Source organism: Sphaerodactylus townsendi, linkage group LG16 (genome assembly GCF_021028975.2).
Source record: "Sphaerodactylus townsendi isolate TG3544 linkage group LG16, MPM_Stown_v2.3, whole genome shotgun sequence".
Classification (NCBI taxonomy): domain Eukaryota; kingdom Metazoa; phylum Chordata; class Lepidosauria; order Squamata; family Sphaerodactylidae; genus Sphaerodactylus; species Sphaerodactylus townsendi.
The window spans coordinates 13,709,221-13,731,005 of NC_059440.1; the positions used below are offsets into that span (position 1 = coordinate 13,709,221).

Consider the following 21,785-nt stretch of genomic DNA (forward strand, 5'->3'; position numbering starts at 1 on the left):
CAGCAATGTGCTGATCTGTGGCATGAAGTCACCTCCAGCGCCCCCGTCAAAAGAATGGCTGTGTTTATCCCTTGGAGAACAATTGCTGGCACAGCAGCTCTGCCAGACGTGCACTGACCAGCCAGACTGAGGGGGGAAATGGCTCTCAGATCAGTCAGGCAACCAAACTTATCAAATTTGCAAGTCATCTGCAGTAGAATTGTTTCAGTCAGCTGAGATACAAAGCCTATGGTGTTGCTTGGGACCTTATTTCTGTCTAGCCCAAGCCTTCAAGAGGGGGACAGCCATCAGCTTCAATAGATACAGGCCTTCCCGGCACAAGTTGTTTACAATATATCTTGCTGCCAAATGCTTTTCCTCCCCTCTTAATTCTGCATGTTTTTTTCCACCGTTGGGTTCCAGAAATATTTTCTTTTCATTTTTCCTCCATTGTTTTCCCAATCACTTTTACCACGATGTTTTTATCCATCTGTTTCCAAGCCAGCTTCCCTTGACCATGCAATCGTGTTGAAACAGTCTTTATTTCTCTGCCCCACCAAACACCTGGCCCTTATCCACACACTCCTACAGTCATCTAACTTCCCCTTCAGCCATGTTTTCCTCCCACTCCTCCATTTCGAAAGGAACTTAAAAAATATATACTTTGTCATATTGCATAAGCAATGTAATGTTAGGACACAGATGCAAGCCAGGTCGATTGGATCAGCTTTGTCAATTTCATCCTGAATGAGCATGTCAGATTAAGGCAAAGATACAATGTATCCACAGTTAGAATGAAATTGACAAGGAACTGCCACAGTACCCATGGTGCTTTCCTGCAGCAGTCTCTTGTCAATTTCCTCCTGCACAAGCAACTTCCCCTGTCAATTTCACCTGCTCTTGGCTGCAGAAACATTGTATCTTCACCTAAAACTGACATCCCTCCTTCCAGATGAAACTGACAAAGCAGATGTCATCAACCTGGCTTGTGTCTTTGCTTTTCATTACTTCGCTAATGTGACAGAGAAAATGTTTTTAAAATTTTGTTCAAAAATGTCTTTCAGGGGGAGAAGAAAATAGCTGAAGGGGAGTGTTGCTGTTCTGCATCACAGATGACATCTCCCCACCCCCCACACTGGGAATAATATGTCTTCAGCAGTAGCATGTGGAATAAACGCAACTGAAGAGACAAGGGAGAAATCAATGGAGGAATGGAGATGCATGGAATGATTCCACAGAAAACTTCTGCCCTGGAAAATTGTTGTTGGTCTTTGCAGCCCTACTAGAGTTCAGTTTGGTTCTGCTACTACAGGCTAACACAACTACCTGCCTGAAACAACCTTGCAGCTTGTTTTCAGTTCCAGATTCCACCTTATAAGGGGCTTAGCTTCTGTAAAGGGCTTCTTCAGTGAACAATATCCCAGGGTTCAAGCACTGGAATGGCTCGTAGAAAGACCTCAGCAGTTATTGGGCAAGATCACCTCTGCCCAAGGCCCTGGAAAACCACAACACGAAGTCCCATTGTCAGACATAACACAAACAACATTATACGTTCATATAAAACAAAGTAATAACTAATGTATTTTTTCTTTCCTCATCCGGATTCCTCTTACATCCTTTTAGAACAAATCATGACAACACTCCAGGATATTATTAATTCAAGAATGGCTAGTGGTAAGATATTATTGTTAAAGGAACTCACAAGGACACGGTCTCCGAGACGGAAATCTTTATCCCCTTTTTTCACTGACCCACTGTCTGACAGGTTCGACCCGGATTCGTTCCCCGTCTTCATGGTACTGTTGAGGACGCTTTCTCTCAACGGAATGACACGGGTGGAGAGAGGCGGTGTGGACGTCCCCGAGTGGAGAGACAAGTTCTGGGCGGTCAGGGACTCCACGGAGTGGGTGTCGCTCCCCGAGCCCTCCGCGGTGGGCTGACGGGTCAGCTTGGAAGGCCGTGTGAAAATCCCCTGCAGCGGCTGGCACTCAAAGTAGCGCACGCCACCCACGGAGCCATCATTCTTCCCGACTGGGTCATCCAGAACTACCCCTGCCCATTGTCCGGGGGCAAACTGGGTCTCTCCCAAATACTGGATCACTCCTGGCTTCACTCCATTCACCCAGACGCGTTCGCCTATCACAAAGTCTCCAAGGAAGTCATCGCCCACCTCAGCGACCTTTGACGCTGCGGGCTTCTCAGGAGCAGCTGTAGTGGTGGAACCTTGTTTGTGCAATGGCGAACCTGTAAAAATCAGACAGAAAGGTCATACTAGATTAAGGTCTTTTATTATTATTATTATTATTATTATTATTATTATTATTATTATTATTATTATTATTATTATTAATAATCAATCAATTAATTAATTAATTAATTAAATTTATAAGCCACCTCATCCCTGAAGGGCTCGAGGCGGCTCACAACATGACTGTTTCCAGAACAGTAAATCAATATAACATAAAATCTAACTCATTAAAATTCAGCAGCAATTAAAACAATAAATACAAATTAAACAACAAAGGTTGTGTAAAAACAGACACACAGGTGCCCGGTCTAAAGGCCAAAGGAGAAGGGAGGAGAGGCAGGGCCCAGGATGGAATCAGGGCCCTACCGAGATGGAAAAGGCAGCTTAGTTCCGGTTTCAATGGGGGGCGATAGAACCGCGGCCAGCCCCTCCAAAAGCCTCTCATCTTTGAAGATCATATATATTTTTAAGGGGTTGTTTGAATTATTGATAAACTGAGTACCCTGTGGAAATGTTCTGCGTAAAATGGGTGGGTCATCTACATATAGGCTGGGGGACAAACCACAGTTTAGGGTGTTGTGGGTTTTCCAAGTTGTATGGCCGTGTTCCAGTAGATTTTCTCCTGAATCTGTGGCTGGAATCTTCAGAGGATCCTCTGAAGACGACAGCCACAGATGCAGGTGAAACATCAAGAGAAAATGCTACTGGAACACGGCCATACAGCCCGGAAAATCCACAACACCCTAGTGATTCCGGTCATGAAAGCCTTCGACAATACATTAAACCACAGTTTCTTTTCTATAGCTGACAAAGGAGATTAAGGCTGTTTGCAGTGCGTATTCAATACAACTTTGGTACCAGTAAAAGCAGATTTTGTTTCAAAACCCTGCAAAATATGTTTCATCAGAAATAGAAGTGGGACAAAAGAAATAAAGGTATTTGAATATGTATATGCTTACACATAAATGCTGCCTTCAACTAGCCTCCTTTGGCAGTTTAATTGTGCATTTGTTTAAAATGAGTAAAAACACGAGCAAAAACATTTGTTTACTTCTTGGAAAATCCTGCAAATACCCAAGATCACTCTACAGTAAAAGTGGTTTTATAATATCAGCAATGTGCTTGTAAGGAACAAATCCTCACGCAACACCATATCGTAGCATTTTGGGGATGTGGAGAACTGACCAGTTTCGAAGATACCAGCAACTCTGTGGTTTTGTATATTAGGAACTGTGGACTGACCCTCAGAATCAAGGAATGCTCAAAAGTAGTTCATTTTAGCCACGCTGATTGTTACGATGGCCTGTTCAGACAACCAAGAAACCCATGCACTAATCTTTTTTGCAAAACAATCCATGAATTCCCCATCCAAAAACCGGGAAACTCCAGTCATACCTAATAAATGGCATGGGTAACAGAGAATAACTTGATTTGCACTTCCCCTGTCTCCATATGTCTGCTAAAAGAGTATTCCTGACGGCAGATTCACTTTCAGTCACAATTCAAAGTGCCGATTTCCACCTTTCTGACCCTAAATGGCCAGAGGACCAGATTACTTAGAGGACTCTCTGTTCCCATCTCCCTTGGTTTCAGAAAGCACCTAAGCAGAGCATAAATGCAACAGCCCTCACCCCCATATATGATCTCCAGCCACTGGTATTCAAGAGATATGTCACCTTTGAACACAGAGGGTCTGTTCCTCTCAAGAGCGCAACAATTGTCCCTCTGAATCAAACCTCCACCATTTTGTCCCAAATGGTTCTATCTGAAATCAATTGGATACGCTCTGTCTCATCTTTGCCTCTTCTCTCAAACTTGATAATGCAAGGTATACTGCCTCCAAATGTGGAGGGTTCCCCCATTTAGTTTTTACATCTAGCAGCCACACCATAAAAACAGAGAAGAGAAAGCCTCACCAAGGTCCCTTCCACCTATGCAGAATAATGCACTTTCAATCCACTTTCAATGCGCTTTTCAGCTGGATTTGACTGTGCGGAATAGCAAAATCCACTTTCAAGCCATTGTGAAAGTAGATTGAATGTGCATTATTCTGCATGCGCGGAACGGGCGTCTCTGAGTTTGTGGCCAGTCCATAGAATCACAGAGACAGCTGGAGGTGGTGGGGGGGGGGGATAAGCCCTGATATCTCTCAGAAGCAGCAGCACTTGTGTGTCCCCTTACAAACTTTGCTCAGACTTGCTCACTTCCTGCCTTTTATCATTTTGTCCGGCTCCGTTAAGAAGTTTAAGTGGGCCTGACAGATTCCCTTCGTAACTCAGCGGAGACCCAAAGCACATTTCCTGTCTGAAAAATACCCCAACAGCTATGCCTGAAGACGAAAAGCAAAAAAGATGCTCTGCTCCAGTTGGGGCCGCGTGCTGCCCACATGAGTGTCGCGAAGAAGACTCAAAGCGCCACTGACCTTTTCAAGCTCCCGTGTCCCAACGGGAGGCCCAGGGCCAAAATCCCACCTTCAGGCACCCTCCACCAAGCAATGATGACACAAAGAAGAGGAGCCCAGCTGGATCAGACCAGCGGCCCATCTAGCCTGATGGTCTGCAAACACTTCGCCATAACCAAGAGAGAGCAAGACAGCCTCAGCCCAGCCCTGCTGCTAGCCCTGCCTTTCTCAGCGGCCGCAGAACGCAGCTTTTAATCCCGTTTTGCCTGTGAAAAAGTCCATGCCAAGAATGCCAGCTGTCAGCAGGAGCAGAAAATGCAGCTGAGCTGCCCCGTTGCCATGGTTATCTGATATATCAAGAAGAGCAATGCGTCCGTGGGAAAGCACAACAAATATCAGACTTTTCGCAGACACCCACAGGGGGAAGCTGTGTTGCCTTTCCACAGTTAGTAGCCCAGGTTCAATAAGATGTAATGCCAGTACAAAGTTCCTTGGAATATTGCTGTCTCAACAGCGATAATGTTTGAATTGCTCGTAGACAAGAAAAAGCAGATCTCTTTTGAGAAGCTGGAACAGGTCCAGAGGAGGGCAGCCAAAATGGTAATAGATCTGGAATCCATGCCCTACGAGGAGAGACTGAGGGAGCTGGGTATATTCAGTTTGGTGAAGAGAAGGTTAATGTTGACCTGACAGCCGTGTTTAGGTATTTGAAAGGATGACATGTTGGTGAGGGAGCAAGCTTGTTTTCTGCTGCCCCAGAGACTAGGACCAGGAGTAATGGGTTCAAGGTGAAAGAAAAGAGATTCCTCCTAGACATCAGGAAAAACTTCCTGACAGGAAGAGCTGTTCAACAGTGGAATGCACTACCTCGGAATGTGGTAGAGTCTCCTTCTTTGGAGGTTTTAAAAGAGAGGATCGAAAGTCGTCTGTCAGGAGTGCTTTGATGTGTTTCTGCATTGCAGGGGGTTGGACTTGATGGCCCTTGGGGTCTCTCCCAACTCTATGATTCTATGATTCTAATGGCCTATTAGCAATGAGTCAATCCCTACGACAGATAGCATTTATTTTGAACTCTAAGGTGATGAAGCAGTTAGAGCAGCAGTTCTCAACCTGTGGGTCGCGACCCCTTTGGGGGTCCAATGATCCTTTCACAGGGGTCGCCTAAGACTCTCTGCATCAGTGTTCTCCATCTGTAAAATGGATACATGTTCGGGTTGGGGGTCACCACAACATAAGGAACTGTATTAAAGGATCACGGCATTAGGAAGGTTGAGAACCACTGAGTGTCAAACTAGGACCAAGGAGGACTAGTTGACTTCTTTAATACTAGGTTTGGCATATGTCCCAAACCCCCATCAGCATTCAAGGAAGGGGGAAAGGGGAGGGAATAGCATCATACAACAGTACTTCTGACCTCGAACCCAAAAGTGATTTCGCCATGGTGCTCTAGGAATGTTCCCATCTGTATATTCCCACTCTGTATGGTTTTTTTCATAGAGACTGGGGAAAATCCTAGACAGGAATGGCAATGTCTCTTCTGAGTTCCAAGCCAAAGTGGTGTCACAGTGTCGGGCAACACTGTCTTATCAGTCTCCATCTTTGACACGTTCCTGCCACTGTTGACTCTAGGGCTAGCAACCTGACATCCTGTCATTCTTCAAAGATCCCCTCCCATCCGAAAATCCTCTGAAGGTCAATATGAGAGGGAGGTAGAAACAGCTCATTTCTCGCACCTATGCATGCAAAAATGTGCATGAACATTAGCACACTTTTAACAACCTACAGTTTTACACCTTGAAGCTACCACAGTATATTTTGAACCTGTGGGGTGGACAAAACACGCCACACAATCACTGTACACTGTGCCGCAGAGAGAAACATATTTTACTGTGACATACCTATTACAAAATGGTAATAGGTCTGGAATTCATGCCCTACGAGGAGAGACTTAGTAGACTTAGTAGAAGATGCCAGCCATAAATGCAGGTAAAACGTTAGGAGCAAAAACTACCAGACCACAGCAATGCAGTCTGGCAAACCCACAACAGCCCCTTGGTAAGAGAACTGGGATGCTAAAAATGAGTACTGTAAGCATGAGGCAGATGCATCTAACTCAATAAATGGCAAACCCTGTGGCAAAGCTCAGAATCTGCAATAAAGAAAAAGGAACAGGGGTAGGAGGAGCAGAAGCACCAGAAACAGACTGCCACTGTGGCCCCTTCCGCACATGCAGAATAATGCACTTCCAATCCACTTTCAATACACTTTGCAGCGAGATTTGACTGTGCAAAGTAGCAAAATCCACTTGCAAACAATTGTGAAAGTGGATTGAAAGTGCCTTATTCTGCATGTGCGGAAGGGGCCTTTGAGCAAAACATCAGTGTAGAGAGGGCAGAAAGTTTCTCATGTTTCCTATTCCTCCTTACCACGGAGGGGTCATGGTTCACGGATACAGTCCTTGCTTTGCATATAGAAGTTCCCAGGCTCAATACCCAGCATTGCTTGTTAAAACAACCAGGTAGCAGATGTTGCAAAAGACCTCTGCCTGAGACCCCAGAGTGCTCCAGCCAGTCAGATAATACTGACCTTGACAGACCAAAGGGGTGACTCGATATAAGAACGGAGGGGCTCGTGGCCACCTAGTGCCGAAGAACCTGTAAAAATTCCCTGACATCCGAGGAACGGGAAGACATTTGTTTTCTCTATAACACTGACACGGTTTAAGCCACTGTCTGGAATAAACAGGCAAGCTCAAAATCATAGGCGGGGTGATAAAGCAGAGCATGTTGAAAGTCTCTCTCTGTGGAGTTCCGGTTCCGGCCTGCTAGTGAGAAGTCACACGGTGATGAGCTCCGTTCAAGACCAGATAAATTTCTTTTTAAAATACATTTAAAAGGCTTTTTACACAAGAGGACCCCTCAAATATCTAGTGTTGCTGTTAAGAAGTATTGAAGTGGCTGAATCTGGGGCGAAGGAAGCCGCTGAGGAAAATACTCCCCCAACAGCTAAACAATTGAAAACTGCTGATTTTTATAACATCCAAGTTCCCACTGTAAACCGCTTCTCTGCTTTAATTGATAACGAAAATGAAAGTGAGGAGGATAAGGTGGCTGAACGACCTTGTGGAAATGTAAATAATACAGAAGTCTCTCTCTGTAATTCATGACTGGAAGCCCATTCACCTATTCATCAATCATTTTTCTCCCCCCCAAAAAATTCACAACAAAGGAAACAAAGAAGGGATGAAAGAGAAAAGCCCAGGACTCAAAACAATGTCTGTTGTCCACCTGAAGTGCAAAGCACTCTTTTGCAGCAGGATGTAATATTTGGGGTAAATGGAACAAGATCCAAACCATGTATTATTAACCACGCAGCTGGGAGTTTGCTATGACAGTAATTCTCGCCTAGCTGCAAGGCAGCCTCGTGATTGGGGTAACCAGAGGTAAAAACCACATTAATGTGAGAGCAAAGCGACAGGCACAACCGAGGAAGGCGGAGATCAAGGAGGGGAAAGTCTACCAGCTGTAAATCCTCGCTGCTCCCGGTGAAGGATAAAGTATACGTTTGCAAGGCCAAGAGACGTTCCCATCCATTAGTGCTCTTTGGAGGAACTGCCTTCGGGTGTACGTTAGTGCCTAAACAATGAGAAGCTATCTGCCCTTTGCAGGTTAGCCGGGGTGAGCTGGAAAAATAGACTCCCTCCCACTTTGAGTTCATGGTCTCGATCAGTTGGAACTGGACTGGAAGTAGTAATCATACCCTTTGAACCGACTGGATCTTGTTACAGGTGCCTGCATACAATCTTTCCTGCTTTTATGTCCATAAAATTCATAGCTGCCAGCAAAGATGGAAAACTGGTCGCCACATCTCAAAAAGAGATTTAAAAAGTGCAGAGAAGGGCAATGAGGATGATTGAAGGATTGGAGCACCTTCCTTATGAGGAGAGGCTGCAGCGTTTGGGACTCTTTAGTTTGGAGAGGAGACGTCTGAGGGGGGATATGATTGAAGTCTACAAAATTATGCATGGGGTAGAAAATGTTGACAGAGAAAATTTTTTCTCTCTTTCTCACAATACTAGAACCAGGGGGCATCCATTGAAAATGCTGGGGTGAAGAATTAGGACTAATAAAAGGAAACACTTCTTCACACAACGTGTGATTGGTGTTTGGAATATGCTGCCACAGGAGGTGGTGAGGGCCACTCACCTGGATAGCTTTAAAAAGGGCTTGGACAGATTTATGGAGGAGAAGTCGATCTCTGGCTACCAATCTTGATCCTCCTTGATCTCAGATTGCAAATGCCTTAGCAGACCAGGTGCTCAGGAGCAGCAGCAGCAGAAGGCCATTGCTTTCACATCCTGCACATGAGCTCCCAAAGGCACCTAGTGGGCCACTGCAAGAAGCAGAGTGCTGGGCTAGATGGACTCTGGTCTGATCCAGCAGGTTAGTTCTTATGTTCTTATGTTCTTATTTAAAATTCCCAGAGCACGGGATCTGAGTTTTGCAGAGCCTCTATGTTCCAGTGAAAAGCTGCAGGGTTTTTACCATTGCGGGGGCAAGCCTGAGGGATCCTTGACTTCTAGTGTGAACTCTCATCAGGGTGACGCTCTAGGATATGCCAGAAACTTTTTACTACCTTACTCCACTGAGCAGCAGTGGGAACAGCAGGACCCAGAACAGAACTGGGCATTAACCACACACTCTTAACTTGGGGAAATTCCTGGAGATTTTGGGGTAGAGCTTAGAGAAGGCAAGATTTTGAGAGGGGAGAGACCTCAGCAGGGTATAGTTGAGGGTTACCAGCTCTGGTTTGGAAAATCCCTGGAGATTTTGGGGGGTGGAGCCTGAGAAAGGTGCAGCTTGGGGAGGGGAGGAACTTCAATGCTATAGAGTCCACCTTTTCTCCAGGTGAACTGATCTTGGTTGCCTGGAGATGAGTTGCAATCCTCGGAAACCTCCAGCTACTACCTAAAGTTGGCAGTCCTAGTATAATGATGTAGAGTTCACCCTAGTTCTCCAGGAGAAGTGATCTCTGTCATCTGGAGATCAGTTGGAACTCCAGGAGATCTCCTGGTCTCACCTGGAGGCTGACAACCCTGTCTCATAGGGTTCTTGTGAGGATAAAACAGAAGACAGAACAATGTACGCTGCTTTGAATACCTTGTTACAGGTACCTGACAGGTGCTGGCAGTAAGCAGAACTGTTGAATCCCTTCTGCTAGCCCAGGAAAATGAAGACAGCAGCACCATGAAGGCCCACAGGTAATTTAAAAACACCATTGAATAAAATGGGGGAAAGGGTATTCGGGGAACTGCTGGAAGCTATAAACAAAGTATAAACAAAGTAAATAAAGTAAAATATTCACACACATAGCAAACAAGCAAAAGTTTAACATGGCCCCTGGTTTATTTTTATTTTGCGTGTGTGTGCATATAAACTCTTCTAAGAAGTGCAAGATGGATAACAAACATTTAAAAACCAATAAAACAAATAAAACACATTCTTAAAACTAATCATTAGAAGCTATGTATTGCTCATCCTTGGCTTAAAAACAAAATAGCTATCCGAATACATTGCCTTAGCACTGCTTCTACAAGTTTTTTTGAGTGTTGATATTGCAGCGTTTTTTATTTTTAAAGAAGAGCTTGCAAAACTGGTTGAGTTTGCTGATCAGTACAGAGCAGAATCCGACAGTGGCAGGCATTCATAGTTTGCTGAAAGCAGAGGCAGCCAATATGAAGAAGCTGTAATTTTCCCTCCCCCTTAAAATAAATCTGGCCAGAAACTGTAAAAGAGGTACTGTACATAAAAAACCAATAAAAGAGCCAATTGTGCAAGATGCGTTTCAGGCTCTGGAGAGCAACAGTTTTCATTGTACCAAGTCGTTTGTTGATATTTGAAGAGGGAGGGGGAGCTTTAAGAAGGCTTCTCACTTGTTTAAAATATTCCAGGATATTAAGAAACAGTTTCCAGCTCAGTGCATTTAAAAACAGCTGAAAAGGGATCCTTCTACTACAGAAAATGTGTGCCTAGGGATCATTAAAAAAAATCCTAGATAACCAGAGTTACCAACCTCCAGTTATGCCTGGAGATGTCCCAGGATCACAACTGATCTGCCGGCACAAAGATCAGTTTCCCTGTAGAATATGGATGCTCTGGAGGGTGGACTCTGTGGCGTTATACCCTACCAAGGCTCCTCTCCTCTCTTCCACATCCAGCTCTTCCCAAGTTCCACCCACAATTCTCCAGGAATTTTCCAACCTGGAGTTGGCAACCCTGTGGATAGGACCTAAGTTCCAGTAATGGACTCCCCAATTTCAGTGACAGCCAATCAGGGATCAACAACCTTTTAGTGATAGCCAATCAGGGTTCAACAACCTTTTAGTGATAGCCAATCAGGGATCAACAACCTTTTAGTGATAGCCAATCAGGGATCAACAACTTTTGAGCCAAGCAACATCAAAATTCAGAGCAAGAGACGAACAAAGATCCAGTATAAGAAAAGCCATTTTTCATCACTGAAAATATACAATGTGTTCATTAATAACCCATACAGTTTCCGCAGGCCAAACATTGGCTGTTGTGAATCTTGTGATAATAACTGTCGTACACAAAATCATATGATAAGTAATAAATATCCACAAGTCACCCTCTATGATTGCTTTAATGCGCTGGCACAAAACTACACTAGGGCCTCTTCCGCACACGCAGAATAATGCACTTTCAATCCACTTTCACAATTGTTTGAAAGAGGATTTTGCTATTCCACTCAGTAAAATCCAACTGCAAAGTGCATTGAAAATGGATTCAAAGTGCATTATTCTGCATGTGTGGAAAGGTTTCCTGTTAGAGTTATTAACCCCCAGGTGGGACCAAGCAGTCTCCTAAAATTACAACTGATCTACAAACAACACAGATCAGCTCCTCTGGAGCAGATGGCTGCTTTGGAGGGTCATCCCCACGGCGTTATATAGTGCTGAGGTCTCCCCTTTCCCCAAGCCCTGTCCTACCCCCAAATCTCTTGGAATTTCCCAAACCAGAGTTGGCAACACTCATTTTATTTCCCTTTTTGTAAACACCTTGAAGAAGGCCTTCAGTCCTGAAGCAGACCTTATGTTTAACATGTGATCCCCTCAGGGACTCGCAGCCGGACAGGGACAGGGACCTGGAAAAGGGAATAACCCTTGGGAAATAGGAGCTGTGGCAGCATGTCGCGGAAAGGGAACACACATTTATAAGGCCCGATCCAAAATGCTCTAAATTTAAAGCTCGCTCTTCTCAAAGCCACTTTCATTTCCCACCAAAGGCATTTGCTCTCTGTGATTTCCGCTGTGACAGATCAACGAAACCTTCAACCCGGAGACTTAAAACGGCCTCCCCCCCACCAGCCACTTACTTCTCTGGACGAGGAAAAGAATTCTTCCTCCAAGAAGCAAAACAAAAGACCTGACCCACCAAATAAGCTTCCCTCTCATGAAGTAATGCCAGACTTGCCAACCTTTCATGGACAAAAATAGGGACACGGTTGTACCGCCCCACATTTTGCATGGCCAGGCGCACAGCCGTAATCTACCTCCTACCCTTATAAGGGGCTTGAAGGCTCCTCTCTGCCCGCTGAGGACCATATCAGGGTCAAATTAGAAGCAACAGAGATCCAAGGTCCTGCCGGCATCTGTTTATGTCTTATTAGAGGTGCGACGGGGGTCCAATTAGAATCGAGGGTCACGTGGAGAAGGACGTGGTATGAAACCCTGTGTGGTTTCGTTGATTGAAATAGTCACATGTTTCTCATTCCATCTTGTTTATTTAGCCTTTAGGGGTAGGGAGAGACGGCCACACTACTTTATCTTTAAAAATACAACAACATAAAACCATGCAGGGATACTGCCCCTGCTCCCGCCCGCCCTTCAGATATCAAGGTGCTTAAAAGATGAGGAGAAGCAGAAGCAGAAGAAGAGTATGGATTTATACCCCACCTTTCTCTCCTGTAAGGAGACTCAAGGTGGCTTACAAACACCTTTCCCTTTCCTCTCCCCACAACAGACACCTTTGCCCCTTCCATACATGCAGAATAATGCACATTCAATCCACTTTCACAACTGTTTGAAAGTGGATTTTGCTATTCCACACAGTAAAATCCAGCTTCAAAGTGCACTGAAAGTGGATTGAAAGTGCATTATTCTGCATGTGCGGAAGGGGCCCTTGTGAGATAGGTGGGGCTGAGAGAGTTCTGAGAGAACTGTGACTAGCCCAAGGTCGCCCAGCAGGAATGCAAGAGTGTGGAAACACATCTGGTTCACCAGCTAAGCCCCTGCCACTCAGGTGGAGGAGTGGGGAATCAAACCCGGTTCTCCAGATTAGAATCTACCTGCTTTTAACCACTACACCACGCTGGCTCTAATGCTGAAATGACTAGCAGTTGAGCCATCCTGCATCCCGGTTTTGGCCTTTATTTTCCAATAAATTCTCCTGAACTGCAGCACTGTTTCTTTCCCGTGTCTTCTTGGGGTACCCCAAAATCACATGTGGGAAGAGGCCTCACTGTAACTCCTTCTCATAGCAGCAATATGCTCCACTGATCCCAGAGGTGCTTGCGCACCTAATTTCAGCTAGATCTAGGCCTCAATGCATGCGTGCATTTGTGTGTGTTTGTGTGTAATTGTCCTTGCTCCACAATGACCTCCACAATGACCTCAAGAGCTGCAACCGGGTGAGATCCTGACCTGTATTCTGATTGAAGAAATAATTTTGCCTTGTGCAAAAATCTCACGAGAGGGCACCCAGCGCATCTCCAGCTATTTCATTCGCTGCTCTGCTTTCACTTGTGCAGGGAAGCGGCAAAGCATGGATATGGCAAAACGAGTCACATCACTCGACTCCAACGTCAGCGTCTTTCATAACAGCTTTGCCGTTTTTCTACAGAGATGGCTTAAATGCTCACAAACTTCAGATCCTCTTTAGTCAAAACCTGTTCCAGATCGAAGGGATGACAGGCGAAATGATTTGCCTGCACGAAGAAAATCCCTGAAATTCGTCAGTAGTCATGACCAATATCACTACAATTTGATTCAGCAGGATAGTTTAAATGCAAGCCACCTTCCTCTGTGGACCCTGTGCAAACTGCTGTGATGTCACAACAGAAGAAGAAGAAGAAGAAGAAGAAGAAGAAGAAGAAGAAGAAGAAGAAGAAGAAGAAGAAGAAGAAGAAGAGGAGGAGGAGGAGGAGGAGGAAGAGGAAGAGGAAGAGGAAGAGGAAGAGGGAGAAGGAGAAGGAGAAGGAGAAGGAGAAGGAGAAGGAGAAGAGGAAGAGTTGGATTTATACCCCCCTTTCTCTCCTATAGGAGACTCGAAGGGGCTGACAATCTCCTTGCCCTTCCCCCCTCACCACAAACACCCTGTGAGGTAGGTAGGGCTGAGAGAGCTCTGAAAAACTGTGACTAGCCCAAGGTCATCCAGCTGGCATGTGTGGGAGTGAACAGGCTAATCTGAATTCCCCAGATAAGCCTCCACAGCTCAAGTGGCAGAGTGGGGAATCAAACCCGGTTCCTCCAGATTAGAGTGCACCTGCTCTTAACCACTACGCCACTGCTGCTCCTTCTAGACCAGCCTAGAACATCCCAGACAAGTGTTTGTGCTTAAAGTGAGGGGGAGATTATCAGTTCCATAGTTATATCCTTTCCCACAAGAAGATGACAGTGAATTTGTGCATTAATCTGCCATTTCCTGGACCGTCTTTGTAGTAGAATGGAGCATTCTACTACAAAGACGGTCCAGGAAATGGCAGATTAATATACAAATTCACTGTCATCTCCTTGTGGGAAAGGGTATAGCTGATTCCACTGCTGCACAACTTTTACTGTATAAAATGTTTTCCTAATACCCAGTCCGAACCTTTCCGCCCATAATTTAAACCCATTATTCTGAGTCCTATGCTCTGATGTCATCTCCCAGTATTACAAGGATCTCCATACTACAAGAGATCAGTTCCGCACAAGGAAATGGCAGCTTGAGAAGGTGGACCCTATAGAATCAAACCCCCACTGAATTCTCTCTCAAATTCTGCCCTCCACAGGCCCTACCTCCAAATCTGCAGAAATTTCCCAAGCTGGCAATCCTAGTCTCAGTCTACTGTTATTTTTTTAAATCTCTTTCCCCAGAGATATCGATTCTGCAACATTTCAGGCTCAGAAAACCAGCTTCTACAATGAAGGAAGAGTCCACGTAGCTGATAGAAAAGTCTGGATTCTTTCGAGAAGCAGATGTTGGACCCCCATTTGTTTTAAATTAGACTAGCAAGTAGCAAGCAATGCACTACTCACTGCTTAACAGAAGAAGAGAAGTAGAGTTTGAATGTATACCCCACCTTTCTCTCCTGTAAGGAGACTCAAGGTGGCTTACAAGCTCCTTTTCCCTTTCTCTTCCCACAACAGACACCTTGTGAGGTAGGTGGGGCTGAGAGAATTCTGACAGAACTGTCACCCAACAGGAATGTGGGACTGTGGAAACACACCTGGTTCACCAGATAAGATTCTGCCACACAGGTGGAGGAGTGGGGAATCAAACCCGGTTCTCCAGATTAGCATCCACCTGCTCTTAACCACTACACCACGCTGGCTCTCAAAAAAGCAAACAAGCTGCACTACAGCTCAGACCAGAGTCTCCAAGAAAACAAAAGCCAAATTAAAAAAAAATTAGCATCTTTCTCTGAACTTCATGGACAAGCTCTATGTCAAAATCAGTAATAGACTATAGATTCTCTTCTCAAAGTTACGTTTTTGCAAGGGTCATTTAAGCATGCAGTATATTTAGGAAAATTGCTACACTTTATGTAAGAAGATGTTATCCCCTTGAAATAGTTAAACAGTTACGTAACACATTATTTGATAACGATCCCCGTTTGGTCATTTATGGTAAAGAAGTTGACCCTCTTTTTCCCCTCCCCCCCATTTCTCTCTTCAGAACATCCACAAACATTTTAAATACTGTCAAAGGCTTTCACGGCCGGATTCAACTGGTTGTGGTGGGTTTTCCGGGGCTGTGTGGCCGTGGTCTGGTGGATCTTGTTCCTAACGTTTCACCTGCATCTGTGGCTGGCATCTTCAGAGGTGTATCACAGAGGGAAGTCTGTTCCCTCTGTGATACACCTCTGACGACTCTCAACCCTGTCTGAAGTAATAAGATGCCTCAACCTTCCAACTCCTACAACTCATTAACTACCGATGGAGGGAAGGGTAAGTCACAGAATTCCTCTGCCATGAGAGAAATGGAAAGTCAGTGTAGCTGAGAGAAAGTCCCTGCAAAGATTTCATGACATGATAGATTGAGTTCAAAATATCCTGCACGCTGGGAAATTCATGACCAGATCTCCAGGTTGCTTTTAGTGAAAACCATCAAATCCCGCCCACCCCCATGCCCCCAATGAGCTGCTAGCTGCCTCACTGGAGAAAATATAAATGGTCTTATTTTTACTCTCAGTGGGAGAATTTGAGACCCGGAGACGGATCTCAGCAAAATGCACTGCAGAAGGGTTTAAAATAAATCTACCACATGTAGTGGATCTAAATCCCTCCAGTTGCAACTTATCAGCTGTAAAAAAAAAACCCTGTGAGATCTATTAATTGATTTCCCAAAGTCTGGTGTTGGCCCTGAGGTGATAACAGGACTGAGGCTGGTAGCAAGGAGAAAACTGGAACTCTGAATTCTACATATTGGTTCAGCGTTACCATGTCCCAGCTGCCAGTCTGGTTGATGCAAAAATTAACAGCTAGAAATCTTCCCTGTGCCTTAAGAACATAAGAACATAAGAACAAGCCAGCTGGATCAGACCAAAGTCCATCTAGTCCAGCTCTCTGCTACTCGCAGTGGCCCACCAGGTGCCTTTGGGAGCTCACCTGCAGGATGTGAAAGCAATGGCCTTCTGCGACTGTTGCTCCCGATCACCTGGTCTGTTAAGGCATTTGCAATCTCAGATCAAGGAGGATCAAGATTAGTAGCCATAAATCGACTTCTCCTCCATAAATCTGTCCAAGCAGCTTTTAAAGCTATCCAGGTTAGTGGCCATCACCACCTCCTGTGGCAGCATATTCCAAACACCTATCACACGTTGCGTGAAGAAGTGTTTCCTTTTATTAGTTCTAATTCTTCCCCCCAGCATTTTCAATGTATGCCCCCTGGCAATGTATGCCTTGTTTCTCACTGCAAATGTCCAGAAAATAAATACTGTTGCACTAAATTCAGATTAATCCAGCTGCACATAATTAAGTCCAACTTGGCTTTGCACAGTGCAAAATTTGCCAGGTGTTTAAAAGACAGGCTATTGCTCAGGCCTGACCTGTTGAGGAACTCCATTATTCCAAAAGACTTCTGGGAAGATCACCACCAGACCTGTCACTTACCTTCTTTCGTAGCAGTGGGAGCCGTGGGAGCTGCAGTGGTCGCTGTCCCACTGGGCCGTCCCACGGGACTGGAGTGTTTCCCAGTTCGGCCGGGGATTTTGAGTCCACTTGGCTTTAGCATGGTGACCTGGATCTGTGGCTGAAGCTACAAGGGACTCTCTGACAGGATGCGTGGCGTCACAGTGTCAGGCATGTAGGTGAAGGACCTCTTCCTCCATCTTCAAAGACTGAAAGGGGGAAAGAGAGACACAAGATCTCAGAGGGAAAAGCAACATGAAAGACAGGCAAAAAGTGGACATTGGTAAGTGTTTGCCAGAAGCTGATAGGCTTTTCTAATGGACTTGGGTACAGAAGGAGTGCGATAATCTAAATGAATTTGCTCCTGCCTCTGCTTACTGCAAGCTACAGTGTTTCCCCAAAAATAAGACCTACCCCCAAAATAAGCCCTAGCACAGTGATGGCGAACCTTTTCGAGACCGAGTGCCCAAACTGCAACCCAAAACCCACTTATTTATCACAAAGTGCCAACATGGCAGATTTAACCTGAATACTGAGGTTTGGTATAGAAAAATGGTTGACTCCAAGGCAAGGTGTTACTCAGGAGTAGGTTTGCTTGGTGGCGAGTACTGGTGGCTTTGCTTTGGAAACAACTGTGTAGCAGCTTCAAGCGGGTGAATCCACGCGACCCTAGGGAGGGTTTACTCAGAAGCAAACCTCATTGCCAGCAACGAGAGCTTACTCCCAGGAGTAAAGGATCGCGCTTTCATTCTTCCCATGAAAATCGAGGTAGGGTTTAACAGGCGCTTAACACAGGGTTATCTGCACTGCTTCCCCAAAACTAGAGTCTTAGGTTTAATGCTAATAATCTCCCTGGAAACAATTACACTATTATCACATGACCAAACTCTGTGCCACATGCCTGCCCACAGAGAGGGCTCTGGAGTGCCACCTCTGGCACACCGATGCCATAGGTTAAGCCATCACTGCCCTAGCATGATTTTTTGGTATTTTTGGAGGATGCTTGAAATCTAAGCCCTTCTTCAAAAATAAGCCCTAGTTACAGATTCCCTGGCACAGCCACGCCCCTGCCCTGCACCCGTGCCACGCCCCTGCCCACCCCTGGAATGCTCCCACCTGCTCCCCGCCACAACCCCACCATGCCCTGGAACACACACACACCCCGGCGCTACGTTCCTGGGGCACAAAAAATAAGACATCCCTTGAAAATAAGCCCTAATGCATCTTTTGCAGCAAAAATTAATATAAGACCCTGTCTTATTTTCGGGGAAACACAGTAGAAAGTTTTTGGAGGGGGGGGGTGTGCAACTCACAAGCAAGAGAGGGAAGCAAGAATTGACTCATGCTTGTCCCCCAGCACACATGAATTCATGGATCCCCTGCTTTGAAAGCAATCCAAGAAAGCAACCATCACCAAATCTTGAAGCAGTCAAGTCCACAATTACAGAATGTGAAGATTCTGGATTTTGCTGCTAATCACTGGGTGAGCCAAAATTCTGATGCTAATGCAGAAGGAGGGAAAGTTCTCTCTTCTCCCACACTAGGCACAGTTTTATAAGCCTCCGTCATATCATCTCTTGGTTGCATTTCTTTCTAAACAGAATTAACACTTTGGGGTTTCCCTTGGTCTGCTTTATGAACTCGGATGAACACCGATCTTTTAAAATTTTAAAGCAAAGAGTACTCCATCTGGGGAATCAAACACTTTTATCTCAGGCAAACAGAGTTTGTTCTCCCTTGAGTTAAGGAATCCTTCCTTTGAAGGATTTCATCAACCTCACTTCACCAGCTATGAGACGATCGTTTATGCAGGCCCGGCTAAATGTCCTTCCTTCAGCCATTATGTGGGGAAGATTCTCTCAAGTCCCTTTACAAAAAAGACTATGTAAATGTCCCCTCAAGCAAGCCAATACCACCGAACATATTCTATTGCACTGTATGAATCATATTAAGCAGAGAAGAAGAGAAGCCGCAGTGGCATAGTGGTCTAGTGGTTAAGAGCAGGTGCATTCTAATCTGGAGGAACTGGGTTTGATTCCCAGCTCTGCCACCTGAGCTGTGGAGGTTTATCTGGGGAATTCAGATTAGCCTGTGCACTCCCACACTTTTTTAAAAATAATTTTTTTATTGTATCATTTGAATTTTATAGTTTATAGTAATTTCCTTCTTCATACATTTTCAAACAATACTTTTCCCCCCTTTTCTCTCCTCCCCATTACTTCTTCTTCATGGTTTGTCCACACAAACAGCAGTAAGTTCTAATTCTCTGTAGCCTCTTCTCCCATATTTCTTCATTGACTCGAGCCTTTCTTTCATCAGTCCACGTGTATATTATTCATAGCTTCAAAATTTCATTCTCATTTTATCTTGCCCACGTCTTATTTTTGGTTAGTATATCGAAAATATCAAGTGTCACTTGTTCCAGATATATTCTAACCATTTCTGAAATGTCCATTTTTTTTCTTTTCTTTCCAGCCCAAGGCTATTGTTGCATGGGCTGCTTTAATCATTATTTTATACATATAACTATATTGTTTATACACCCTTCTGTCTTCCATTACACCCATGAGCATTAAGTCATTATTTAAATCAATATTTATCTTCACCAGTTTCTCAATATATATTCTGTGCACTCCCACACATGCCAGCTGGGTGACCTTGGGCTAGTCACAGCTTTTCGGAGCTCTCTCAGCCCCACCTACCTCACAGGGTGTTTGTTGTGAGGGGGGAAGGGCAAGGAGATTGTCAGCCTCTTTGAGTCTCCTTACAGGAGAGAAAGGGGGGATATAAATCCAAACTCCTCCTCCTCTTCTTCTTCTCATCGAGCCCCACATAAATAGATGTCTACCAATCTCTGATTTGGATAAGATTCAGCTGCTTCTAAATGACTGCAATGTTAAATGAACTGAAGACAGGGCAAAATGTTCAGCATCTATTTCATCAGGTACATGCAAACCGAATAACTGATTTCAATACCTTTGACCTTTTTTCTTCTTCGTTTTTTTTACCCATGCCATTAAAGGTTACAAATGAATTTAAAAAACGGACCGCCATGCACTTCTTATACAGGATCAACCCTGGTTAGTATTTGGATGGGAGACCGCCCAGGAATACCCAGGTGACTAAGCAGAGTAAAACAGCGGCAAACCACCTCTCTGAGTCTCTTCCCTTGAAAACCCCATAAAGCCCAGGTGTCAAACTCACGGCCCTCCAGATGTTATGGACTACAGTTCCCATCATCCCCTGCCAGCATGATGCTGGCAGGGGATGACGGGAACTGTAGTCCATAAAATCTGGAGGGCTGCGAGTTTGACACCTATGCAAGGGATCACCATACATCAGCTGTGCCTTAATGGCACTTCACGAACACTACAGAACGTGTCCCCTGACCATCCATTTGTCTTCTGCAGCAACTTTTGGCCACCTACCATAAATCTCCGGCGCGTCGCCTCCAACAGAAATTAAAGTCATATCACAGAGCCTAGAATTATCCACCACAAGGAAGAAACGGAGCTCAAGCTACAGAACTGCAAGCCGTCTCGAGACTCTGCACAGCTTTCTCTTACCCGCCTTTTACATCATCTTCCGCTAGCCGGGACCTGGGCCAGAAATCTCCTCCGGACAACTCAGCCGGCCCTTGAAATCCCTTACTCATGTGCTGGTTATTTCCTGTCTTAGTTATCCCAGCCCTTCTTTGATGACATTCTAAAATTCTTACAGTTCGTTCCACCCAGGCCTACACTGAGAAGGAAACCAACAGTCACCTCATGTGCCTTCTTAAGAAGGGCATAAAAGTCCCTGCCTTTGCTATTGAATCAGAATACGCTGGCTTGTGCTTCATACAGAACTCTTCACCAGGCCAATTAGAAACCAGGATGAATTCTGCCTGATGAAGAACCTTGTACCACTTTGAAGATTACATTTGAAACTTGCACAAGAAAGAGACTCAAAATGGGTTTCCTGACTGAACACAAGAAAAACACGTTTTTCGTTCTCTCGGTTCTTGGTGGAAAATTTTCCCCTCGTTTTACACTTCTGCCCTTCCCTTGCTATATTTATGTACTATTCTATTTTTTAAAATAGTCTTGTTTTTACTGTTCTTAGTGCTTTTCTTTGTGAATTACTGCCATTTTGTTAATCACTAATGTGATATAATTGAAGATGAGTTGTATTTTCATTTTCAGGAGCAGCAGTGGCGTAGGAGGTTAAGAGCTCGTGTATCTAATCTGGAGGAACCGGGTTTGATTCCCCGCTCTGCCGCCTGAGCTGTGGAGGCTTATCTGGGGAATTCAGATTAGCCTGTACACTCCCACACACACCAGCTGAGTGACCTTGGGCTAGTCACAGCTTCTCGGAGCTCTCTCAGCCCCACCCACCTCACAGGGTGTTTGTTGTGAGGGGGGAAGGGCAAGGAGGTTGTCAGCCCCTTTGAGTCTCCTGCAGGAGAGAAAGGGGGGATATAAATCCAAACTCTTCTTCATTACTGTAAGCTGCCTCAGGAGCTTTTAGGCAGAGAGGTGGCATATAAATCTTTTAAAAACATTTTTGGATAAGTTTCCTCCCTGATTGCACATTTTTGGGCAGAATACCATCACCCATCAGTAAAAACAATGTTGCCAAGGCCCAGCAGTCCCTTCCACATAGCTGGAGTTATAAATGCAGCACCCACAAGATATGGAAAATCCACATAACTCCACTCTCTGGCGTGCCTTTCAGTCAAGGGAGGGTGCCGGGCCCAGTGGCAT

At 45.0% G+C, this 21,785-nt stretch overlaps 1 protein-coding gene across 4 annotated transcripts in view; it reads right to left on the reverse strand.

Annotated features, from left to right (window-relative positions):
* Nucleotides 1–21,785, reverse strand: part of CLIP2 (CAP-Gly domain containing linker protein 2) — an 81,086-nt gene that overhangs the window by 36,560 nt on the left and 22,741 nt on the right. For 3 of the 4 annotated variants that reach the window (XM_048518522.1, XM_048518525.1, XM_048518523.1), the window contains exons 2-3: nt 17,023–17,249; nt 1,682–2,223 (exon numbers count right to left, since the gene is read on the reverse strand). In XM_048518522.1, the coding sequence (XP_048374479.1) occupies nt 1,682–2,223; nt 17,023–17,143 (663 nt within the window). In that variant the 5' untranslated portion in view covers nt 17,144–17,249. Of the gene's footprint in view, nt 1–1,681; nt 2,224–17,022; nt 17,250–19,238; nt 19,257–21,785 lie in introns of those variants that run through there. The other variant, XM_048518524.1, reaches the window with a different exon arrangement.